Genomic DNA, 12028 nt, shown 5'->3' with positions numbered 1-12028 from the left:
ATATATATATATATATATATATATATATATATACATATCTATGCACATGCATGCGTCATGGTACTCTTGTGAACGTGTGTCGAATTTTGACTCGGAAAAGAAGAAATCATTGAATAAAGTTGTTTTTGTTTTCTTTGAGCACAAAAAAAATTCTCGTAGCATCATAACAATATGGTTGAATGTCACATGGATGAATTTAACGATGTCCTTACTACCTTTCTGGGCCTTGAACTTTTTAGTTGTGTTGCTGTCTATGCAGAGTCAGAAAGCTCCCTGATTTGATCAAAAATATCTTAATTTGTGCTCTGAAGATGAATGAAGGACTTACAGGTTTGGGATGACATGAGGGTGAGTAATTCATGACAGAATTTTTATTTTTGGGTGAACTAACCCTTTAACTAAAGACAAATCTACAGGAAAAACACTGTTCACTTTGAAAAATAAAAGACCATTTGCAAATATCACACTTGTTTTAACATATCCACAGCACAGGGCATCACTTCTCAATCACATTTTATATATATTTTTTTCCTGTTATTAAAATTTCTGTTATTTCTGTGACTTGCTTCTATTAGAAAAACACTGCAAGTATTTCTGGAAGCTGCCAGATTTAGGCTAGCAGTGTTTGTAATGCTTTGTTTGTTGGTGCATGTAAAGTTTTTGTGTTGCTTATTTTCCCTGGATGTCACGTTTGCCTCTATATTTAAATGTATCACCACATGTATCACAAGACCTTGCATGAGCATACCAGGATGTCACACAGACTTCTGTTTCTATCTTGGTCCTTCTCTCTCCTTTTATTTTCACTGTTGTCAGTGGAAAAGTGAAGTCATATGCTGAAAATATATGGGCTTGTTATATGTGAAGTTTTAAGGGCGTTTTTTTTCCCTATGAGTGGGTTTTACAATCTTTTGCTATGCCAGGATTTACCAGGTGGCCCAAAGGGGAGCCAGACACAGAACATAGATGCATTCTGAGCCAGAACTTTCTATCATGTCATTCTCTCAGCTCCTCAACACATCAAGCTGCCCAAGTGAGAACTCGGAAGTGAGAGAGGAAGACTGCCAAAACTCAGACTGGCTTCATATTAGTATTCCTGTTCCGCTGGCCTCATTTAGCCACTGTTTGTGACAACACAAACAATAAACAATGCGGCCCATAAAAAAACACTTCCATTGCAGCCAAAATACTGAAGTGTGCAAGGGTGGGGCAGTGTTTGTTAGACTGATGTTGGAGCACTGATAAAAGCTTTATATTCCCAATGTTAAATGCAAACATGATTTTTGTTAAAGCATAAAAACATATTCCTTTTTACTGTCCCGAGTTGGTCTCACCAGCTTGATCAAGAAGGAGGATGGTATATATAATGTAAGAGATCATCCAATAATTTTGTGGAGGTTCCATGTGGATTTTCCCTTTCATGTGGAGATGATTTAGATCATATTACAACTAAGCTTTTAACAATAGCTAATGGCTTTTATATTTAATTGTCTTCTGTTATGTAAAATACAATCAATCAGTAATTGCAGTAATTGTCTCACTTTACCTGCTGTCCCAGTTTGACTTATATGATGATTAATTTTATTAATAAAATAAAAAATATAAATCACAACATTTTATTCACTTACTTGTTAGTGTATTTACATTTTATTGTATCTCGATATTTAAAAGACATTCAGTAGTGAATAGTAAAATGATTTGTTCTACTTAATCTGATGTCCCAATTTAGCTATTATTGTTATTATTATTATTATTATTCATAATGATTAATATTCATAATGATGAAGACAATCCAGATATATTTTTAGGTGTATGTTCTGGTGATTTTAAATGTTACACTTAGAAAATTATTTATGAATTATGATATGTAAAATGAAATGTTAACCACTACAAAACACAAATAAGTATTCTAGTGAGCAAATACGAACTCGTACTACATATCCCAGAATCCTTTTCCACCCATGCGTCACCCGGGAGTGATTAACCGGAAAAGACGTTATGGTTCATTTCTAGAAGGTGAGGAAGAGGTACTGAGTTATTGTTTTCATCTAATATGTAGCGTTTAAAATATCATTTTCATACTGCTTGTAAATATCAATGCAAATGAAAATTAAACTTTTAAAATAATGCATTCGTGCTTGCCAAGTGCACAGCTGATGAAGTGAAATCAGTCCTGTTAACACATGTGCTAATAGTATGTGTTTACTGATGTTTTTGTCTGAATTGTTAATGCAAGCTACTACATTCCATTGTCGAATATTGTAATGATTTCTATTTTTATTTGATACATGCATGCAGAAACATTTAGTATAAATTAAGTATGTTACGAGGTACATCAAGTCTAAAATAAGCAGGACATGTTGATAACAATAAGACGAGTTTATCAAAGTCTGCATTTTAGACTTATTTCATACTTACTTTATATGACAGTCTGAAATGAAATGGGCATAGTCATTTTATTCAAATAGCCTAAATGTATGATCATGTTAAATTGTTTTGCAGTGTTGGAGGTGAATATGACTTGAGACCATTTACATTTACTTCACTTAAATACTGTTTAGGTTGTGGTGACAGCACAACTCCAGATGGAGACAGAGTCTGAGACGCTCTCAGCCGCCATGGCTGACACCTTAAAAGTGTCAGAGACCAGAGAAACCACCACAGACCCGGAGGAGGACTGTTTCTATGACTGTGAGGACACATTACGTGGAGAAGATGGACACACTGATGTTAAACGCACAGAGAGGGAGCACAGAGATATGCTGGAGTCAGATGACAGGACAGAAAATGAGAGACTAGAAAACATGGATGGCGCTGACCGGTTGTGTTTGGATAACACGTCAGAAGAGGATTCTGAAGGGCACGAGGACAGTTCGGCTGAAAAGAGACACAACTCATTAACAACAGACCTGGATCCTGAGAAAGACAATGATGAGGAACAGGAGAAATGGGAGAGGTTTGTGGAGAGCGATGAGCAGAAAGAGGGCAACTCTGATTCAGAATTTAAAGAGGAGACGGTCAAGGTGAAAGAGTTTGATGAGGAATACCTGCGTGAGCTGGAGAAAGACCTGACGGAAGAAGAAAAAGAGGTGAGTGTCATTATCCAATTATTATTTTGTCATGTCCTTCAAAATCTACAGTTCTGGCTGTACTATATTTCACACCATTGATATTCTCACTCTTTTTTTTTTCAAATTACAGAGCAGAAGAAAGGAGAGTTTAGAGCTGAAGGAGAAGGGCAACACACAGTTTAAGAGTGGAGGTAAGACAATCCCACAGTCAGGGATAAACAGGATTCCTGCTCCTTATCCATTTAGAGTAGTTCATAAAATATTGCATCATATATATTCAATATTTATTAACCCTCATGTTGTTTACCCGAATGATTTTTTTAAAGACTCGTTGAAGAATCTTTACACAGCTCTTTTTTTTAGACACTGACACTTCATAGTCACATCTGTCAAGCTCCATAAAAGACGAAAACAACAAAAACAATATTAAAACTTAGTATAGGTTGTCTGTACAACTTGTGCACTATACATTACAGTTCAAAAGTTTGGGGTCAGTACATTTTTTTTTTCTTTAAAAATTCAGCAAGTAGGAATTAAATCGATCAAACGTGACAGTAAAGACATTGATAGAATTAAAAAAACACATTTCTATTTTGAATAAATGCTGTTCTTTTTAACTGCATCATGGTTTCCACAAAAAATATTTGCTGTTTTTTTTTAACATTAATAATTAGCTTTGCACCACAGGAATAAATTACATTTTAAAATATATTAAAGTAGAAAAATGTATTTTAAGTTATAATAAAATTTCACAATTTTTACTATAATAAATGCAGCCATTGTGAGCATAAGAGGCTTACCAACTCCAAACCTTTGAGCACTAGTCAAATCAGGTGTCTCATGATGGCACACCAAAATGTAAATAATTGTCCATGCATAATACTGTGAAAATCAGTGAATAACAACTTGATTTTAGTCTGTTCCTTCCTAATTTTGGTATGTAGTGGACGTTTATAACTTTTCTGGTGTTTTGATGTGTTCAAAATGAAAAGACATGCTTGAAGATTCTTCACAAATTTTATGTGCAACAACAAACTTGTTTGGAACAACAAGAGAGTGAATAAATAATGACATAACTTTCATTTTAAGCTAAACTATCCCTAATGTTTACCGCATTGAGGCGGTATCAGATTTGAAAGGTTGTGTTTGTGAATGAGCTTCTGACATGTCATTGTTTACAGAGCATGTAGAGGCTGAAGAGTCTTACACAGCTGCTCTGAAAGTGTGTCCTGTGTGCTACAGTAAAGAGAGATCCATACTCTTCTCTAATCGAGCTGCTGCACGCCTGCATCAGGTGAACTTTTGGGTTTTGTGCAGATACAGAATGTATATTTCTTTTCTTTTTTTTATTTTTTCTGAACACATTTTGTCACTATGAACTATTGTTTGTTTAAATGTCCTCTGAAGACACATAGTGTTTGCTTACTGTACTACACCATGTAGATATAGCATATGTATGCATATGATTATAAGAATTTTTTATTTTTGCATAAGCATGAATCGATGACTTGATGATTTATCATTTTAGAATATGTTGGAACCAGTCCAATGTAATAACATTTGATACAATCATTACTTTGAGTGCTCAAATTAGATTTTTCTTCTAGTGTTTTTGATTATCCAAATATTCCTGTATTTATTCATAGTTTTGCATAATAACTAGTTTATTCATAATTTTATCTGCCAGGATAAAAAAGACAGCGCTATCAGTGACTGCTCTAAAGGTGAGAGAATATCCTGCACACATTGTGTTCTGTATCTAGAGAATGTGCACGACTCACAACACATTATTTTTATGTTCTGTCTCTGATGTATATCTTCATTTTCTTTTCCTGTGGAAATGTAATTTGACATTTGAACTGCCATGACACAAAGGCTTTGGAGACAATGTGTATTGTCTTGCTTTCCACAGCCATAGAACTAAATCCAAATTATGTCCGTGCCATTCTGCGGAGAGCAGAACTCTACGAGAAGACAGACAAGCTTGATGAAGCTCTAGAGGACTATAAAAGTGTCTTGGAGAAAGACCCGGGCATCCCTGCAGCTAGAGAGGCCTGTATGGTGAGTGTTTCTACATCAGCATTTCGACTCCAAGGCCTCCACTGTCCATAACAACACTGCTAGTTACTGTAAAGTAAATATTAGGGTTCCCATTCTTTTTAACCAATGATTTTACATCACTTTCCAATTATTAATGATTTACCAGTTAAGGATTATTAAAAATATCTGATAAATTATTTTATAACTTGCCATAACTAGTAGTAAACATTAGGGCTGTCAAAATGGCTGAAAAACTAAATTCGAATTTTGTACTAAAATATTATCAATATTCGAATTTAAAAGGCATAATTTGTGTTCGGGGAAAAAAGCTTTTGGCTTCTCTCCTGAGGCCACAAGAGGGCGCATCGAGCAAAATATTACTAATGCGCATTTCTTCAAAGCAATAAAATAACACGACTATCTTTGAAGTGCATAATGTTTAAAATAATGTTTATAAACCATATATAATTAATTACGTTGCTTAAACAATTAGAAACAAAACAGCATCATGTATGCATGTATGTATAGTTTAATACAAAGGACCGAAAACCAATCACAAAGAGCACTTTTTTCATTTAAAAACATGGGATGCAGAAAAACTGCCATAAAGTCTCGAGACATGTTTTTTAAAAGTTGAACTTACATTAATTTTACATGGCTTCCTAAACATGCGGCTCTCTTGTGCGAGACGAATATATATTCGTAAACATACATTCTTCATAAAAATTACTGGACTTTTCCATATCTAGAAAACAAACTTTTAAAACCAGTCTTTCCTCATATATCAAGGTTTTCCAAGATCATGGGAATCCTGGTTCTTTCAAGTAAAAATAAGTTGTTTTGCTTATTTTAAAGCCTGTTTTGTCTTATTTTAATTAATTTTAAGTCAGTTTGAGGCCCACTTGGAAGTCTGCTGAGGCCCCCGAGTGGGCCTTGGCCCTTTGCTTGAGAGCCACTGCTCTACATGATTATCATTAAAGCGATAATTAACTATTCTGTCGTTAATTACTCGCCCTCATGTCGTTCCAAACCCGCAAGACCTTCATTCATCTTCAGAACACAAATTAGGATATTTTTGATGAAATCCGAGAGCTTTCTGACCCTGCATAGACAGCAATGCAACTACCACGTTCAAGGCCCAGAAAGGTTCAAGCCCATTCAAGCTTGAATACGTCCATAATATAATGCATGTGTTGCATTGTCATTTCATCATATTTCATGATTTCAAATCAACAGCCTCAAATATGGTGTTTTGTGCACAATGAATGAATGAAAACGTATACCGGTTTGAAGCAACATAAGAATGGGCAATTGAAAAAAATGAAATTGAAACTTTTTTTTTCTCCTTTTAAAGGGGTCATATGATGCGATTTAAATTTTTCCTTTCGCGATGTAACGCGTAAAAAGACAGTATAAGTCATTATAATCCGTAATTATGTCCCCACTGGATGCAACAAATGCCTCGTTTATAATGGGTTTTATTGTTTTTGTCTCATCGCTTCCAGGACACGGCATCACAGTATGGTAAGGGGCGAAACATTTCCGTCACACGCTTGAGGTATTCGGCCAATCACAATGCACTGTATAACTGGCCAATCAGAGCACACCTCGCTTTTCAGAACGATGAGCTTTGTAAAAATCGACGCGTTTCAGAAAGGCGGGGCATAGAGGAGAAACAATAATGTACAGTATGTGGAAAATAATGTGTTTTTTTTATCCTTAAACCGCATAAACACATTTCATTACACCAAATACACAAAATAATGTTCTTTTTAGCAACATCATATGACCCCTTTAAGACTTCATTGTCAAGACACCACGGTATCTTTCTGAGTCTCAAAATTTCTCTTTCTATTTCTCTTTCACAGCGATTGCCACGGCAAATTGAGGAGCGAAATGAGAAGCTGAAAGAAGAGATGATGAGTATGAATACATTTTTCTTATAAAAAGTGTATTGTGATTATTTTGTCTCATATTACAATTGTGATATGACATTTCATTTCATATAAAAACATCTTCTATTGCTACCTCTGAGACCTCCAGACTAAAAACAGTTTATACTGCTAAGGAAAAAAAATTGTTTTAAAGCAGTTCACACTTGGGTTGACTCTTTATAAGAATCAACTAGCACTACAAGTTACAATACAAATATTGACATCTTAAATTCTTCTTTCAATGTTCAAACCCTCAAGCTTTTAACATATCAAATCCTCAAGCTAAATTTTGTCCACAAAAATGTTGGAAATTATGCAAGTTTGAATAATGTGAACCTAGCACACATTGTGTTCCCAAATGCACATTAAACTCACACTGCTTGCAGAGATGAAGTTTGTGAGAAGCAAGCTGCTTTGAAAACACTATTCATTCTCACTACTATTATAAGCTGCATGCAAATAAATGAATACAGTGCCGCTTTTCACTCTGAAACATGCGGTGCAGCAGACTTAATAAAATTGCAGCGTTTGATAATCACAATATTCGGAATACTTCACCACATAAAAGCACATGTAAAATCCCCCCAAAATATGAGTAAATATGACCACTGTAATTTAGCAACACTCATAAGGCTACAGAAAGGGTGAGTGCTTCAGTGCAACAGTGCTGTTAATTTTGAAGGTTGTCTGGATAATATATATAGACACAGTTGCTATTAAGCATATTGCTCTTAGAAAGTTCTAGTCTGATCCATTAATTAGTATGTTTCAAAGAGTCCTTTCAAACCGAAGAACCTTGGATTGAAAAAAGCCCTTGTTGCATAAATCATATCTAATGCAGTCTTCCTGAATTTTTCATTTCCACTAGACCATAAATTGCACTGCATTGAGACAAAGGTTTGTGGCTGTCTGAGAGTTGGCCACACTTTGACATTTTTTTTTTGCTATCATTTTAGTTTAAAAATGCTTCATAATAAAAATAATATTCAATTCTAAAACAACAGCACAGTCATGAAACTGCAGTTCCTGGAGAGACTGATAGTTGGCAAAATATTTCTTATTTTTCATTCACTCACATTTATTATTGTTATTGTTATTAATAATACATGTATCTAATTTGATCTGTTATTTTAATTCTTATGTCTTATCATTTTATTGGGTCAAAAAGCAGAATGACAATAAATAACAATAACATTAATAATAAAAGTGATAGAATAATAATAAATGATATATTTATAAACTTAATCCTAATGTCTAAGGATTATTTTATTACTATGTCAAAAAGCAGAAATAATTCAAAACAACAATGGTTTATATATCAGTTGTCAGACAATGAAGCATATTTAATATGTTGGTATTAATATTGATCATAAAGATCATCTGATCTCTAATAAAATAGAAAATGTACATCTGTTTGTTCCTCGAGTAGACATTTAAAGCAATAACTAAGTAGTGTAGCATTGATTTGTGCAGTTTTCCATTACTGGTTAAATGTTGCTGCACTTTCTCAGAGCACATGCTGGTATTGTCTGTTTCAAGGTATTATTGATAAATGTTGCAGCCACTGTAAGTTTCCTCTAAGGATCAGATTTCCAGTTTGAGGTAAAGACTGTTGCTGTCAGGCTGAATTTCCTGCAGTTCACAGTGAGGGTGTGGCTGCTCAACACTTCATATTGATCTCACTGCAGTCCAGTCACAGAGACAAAGCTCTCCACAATCGCTTTACACCTTTAGACTCTTCAACCTTTTTTCGGACCAAGGACCCCTTGGTGGCAGAGTGTTGGAAGCAGGGAGACTCCCCTTACATATTGCATAAAATTGAGTGTTGCATTTAAAGCCTAGCCTATGAAACATGTTTATGAAAAGTATTTACACACTTTATTATAAGGCTTAAATTGATTGCAGCTCTAATCACATGTTCATTATTGATGTACAGAATCATGTCATACTTTACATTTAAATTTTATTTATAGGGGTCCTATTATGCTCTTTTACAAAGTCTTGATTTTGTTTTGGGGGTGTACTAGAACAGGCTCTCGTACTCGGTTGTTCGAAAAACACATTATTTTTCACATATTTTACATTATTACAACACATCTCTCCCCAGTCTGGCATGAACGACTCGAATAGTTCCTGTATCAAATGAAGGCCCGCCTTCTGAAATACGAAATGTGCTGTGATTGGTTAGCTGGGCCAGTGTGTGTTGTGATTGGCTCCACTCGGCGCCTGGTCGGGAAATGTCACGCCCCTTACCATAGCCGCCTGCGAGCGTCAGTAAATATTTTGCGTCAATATCAAATCAATTTGAGCGCGATTTAAACCCGGATGATTGTAACCACTCTAAGTTCGTCTGCCTTGGGAAAGCTAGCGTGTCTCCGACATAGTGATAACACTCGTTGCCTTCTCTAGTGCAGCTCAACCAGGTCTTGTCCCATTCGTCGATATTTGTGATATCACAAATCCCGGAAAATATGCGGTGTAGCCCAAACGAGTCGTTCGTTGTAGTTTTTGAATATTGATTTCTGTTAAATAAAACATCTACTTTTGAAGTGGACTTTGAGCTTTTTAACTTTGCAGATCTTTTTTATGCTCAAACAGCAACATTACAGACTAACTAAAGTTGAAAAAGTGAAAAAGCATAATAGGACCCCTTTAATATATTTTAATGTAGGAGGGATAAACATTTAGACCAGCTTTTAGCTGTTAATATTGTCATTTTGTTTAAAGCATATTTTCATTTTATTCATAGAAAACCACTACTTTAAGACTTTACTTAAAACATTTTTTTCAGCAAGAATTAATTAAATCGATCAAAATTGACATAAAAGACATTCTTACAAAAGATGACACTTTCAACATGTTTTTTCTTGAGAACCAAATCAGCAAATTAGACTTTTGAAGGATCATGTGACACTGAAGACTGCTGAAAGTTCAGCTTTGCTATCACCAGAATAAATTACATTTTTAAATATGTAATATAAATGTAAATATATTTTACAGTATTTCTGTTTTTACTAATCAGATAAACGCAGTCTTGGTCAGAACTTTTTTTTTTAAACTACCTGTTAAAGACTACTTCTGTATTCATAGCTTTCTGTTGTTGGCAGATTATTTATTTGCCTTCTCTTGTTCTTCTCCAAATCAGCAAATTAGACTTTTGAAGGATCATGTGACACTGAAGACTGCTGAAAGTTCAGCTTTGCTATCACCAGAATAAATTACATTTTTAAATATGTAATATAAATGTAAATATATTTTACAGTATTTCTGTTTTTACTGATCAGATAAACGCAGTCTTGGTCAGCACTTTTTTTTTAAACTACCTGTTAAAGACTACTTCTGTATTCATAGCTTTCTGTTGTTGGCAGATTATTTATTTGCCTTCTCTTGTTCTTCTCAGGTAAACTGAAGGACTTGGGCAACATGATTTTACGACCCTTTGGTCTCTCCACCTCCAACTTCCAGGTCAACCAAGACGCCAACACAGGATCCTACTCCATCAACTTTGTTCAGAATCCCAATAACAACAACAGATAGCTATTCAGTGTCGTTTTATAGAGTGGCACAACAGTGAACTGGCCCTTTCAAGTGTCCGCTCAGTCTCTTGACTATTCAGTCATATGCCCAGTCTGCACTAATTCATTGATACAAGTAATGTAAAACTGTTTTTCCATTGACAAATTAAATTATCAGCTCATGTCAAGTGGTTTTTGGCCAACTTGTAAGCCTGTATTATATAGATATTCAGTTTTTTGGCATGCCAGAATGTTAAATTTGCTGTGAAGCTGGCGTCAGTGATCCAGACTGTCAGTCATGAGCAACGAGATAATGGGCCTTCAGCACTTCACCCTTACCTGCGTTCACATTAAACCAGCGGATAAGATCCTGTCTGCATTGTCCATTGTGTCGTTTCTTGGGTGTAATTAATACAGCATGATTTATTACTAAAGAATACACAGAACACACAGCTTGGTACAAGGCAGAAAACAGGTTTAATTTCATAGAGCTATACATATAATACAATAATAAAACAAATTTATGCCCACGACCACCATCTTCATATGTATCGCCGGGAGAACGCTCCGATTGTACTGAAACGCACGTATGTACAACAGCGAGCAGCTGTTTCTCGCTCACTCTAAATTCCCTTTTTACAGGACTCAGGTTGAGCATGTGCAATGAATGATGCTAACAGGAAAACCTTGAAGCAAAGACTGAGAAGTAGAAAAGATGCGTTCTTACGGTCATGTTTAACTTGTATAATAAGAAAATCATTTATAAGTGGAGAGGAGCACAAAAAAGGTCAAAATCAACTAGTGGGTCGGAGTGATTTGTAACGCTGTACAGATTGCATTGATCATTGAACGTGTGGTGTGCCACAGAGTGGAAAACTTCAAGCTCTCTTCAAGAACAGTCAAGACTGTATTAAGGCTCAGAATTTCTCAATATAAAGGAGCACAGATGTTGGGATAGAGGACTAGAAGCACAATAAGACCCAATCCTCTGTAATTGTACGGTGAAGCATAGCACATGCAATATGTATTGCATTTTTACATCAAATATGATGTAATTTAATAAGTTATCTCTTTCAAACACTTAAAACCCTGCTTTAACGTGTGCTGGATCGCCACCTACAATTCACAATGGCCGTAACTCCCCTGTGCTGTTCAGTATTTGCAAGCCTGCTTAAAGAAAAATCTGGTTTGAAAAATCCATTTCAGCATGACGGATCGGGAAATAGGTGGAGAGTCTGTAATTCATTGTAATAAATATATAATTCTTTTCTTAAATAAAAATAATTTCTCCATTACACCTGCTTTTCCAAATGTGGATGGCTCCTCTCATCTGACTGGCTCTTGACCAATGACAGTGCTTTGGGCAACGGACCAATCAGCAGCCCTTCAGAGTTGCAGCACTGGAGAAGGGGAAAAAACCAAGAACAGACGGTCAGAATTGATCTCAAACAGGATTATTAAATTATAA

At 35.2% G+C, this 12028-nt stretch overlaps 1 protein-coding gene across 2 annotated transcripts; it reads left to right on the top strand.

The window, feature by feature from the left end:
- The first annotated feature begins 1942 nt into the window (after nt 1–1942).
- On the top strand, nt 1943–11904 carry LOC107673829 (tetratricopeptide repeat protein 1-like). Of its 2 annotated transcripts, none has more exons than XM_016467634.1 (8): nt 1943–2016; nt 2562–3089; nt 3202–3262; nt 4253–4365; nt 4759–4795; nt 4984–5132; nt 6980–7034; nt 10446–11902. In XM_016467634.1, the coding sequence occupies exons 2-8, from the start codon at nt 2586–2588 to the stop codon at nt 10580–10582; spliced, it is 1056 nt and encodes a 351-aa protein (XP_016323120.1). In that variant the 5' UTR covers nt 1943–2016; nt 2562–2585; the 3' UTR covers nt 10583–11902. The 2 variants fall into 2 exon arrangements, with proteins under 2 accessions (XP_016323120.1, XP_016323119.1); XM_016467633.1 differs by having other exon boundaries at nt 1957–2027; nt 10446–11904.
- Nucleotides 11905–12028: the final 124 nt, after the last annotated feature.

This window comes from Sinocyclocheilus anshuiensis, unplaced genomic scaffold, assembly GCF_001515605.1.
Source record: "Sinocyclocheilus anshuiensis isolate Anshui unplaced genomic scaffold, SAMN03320099.WGS_v1.1 scaffold700, whole genome shotgun sequence".
Lineage (NCBI taxonomy): Eukaryota > Metazoa > Chordata > Actinopteri > Cypriniformes > Cyprinidae > Sinocyclocheilus > Sinocyclocheilus anshuiensis.
The sequence above is the reverse complement of the archived record's forward strand: the minus strand, read 5'-3'. Positions and strand labels throughout refer to the sequence as shown.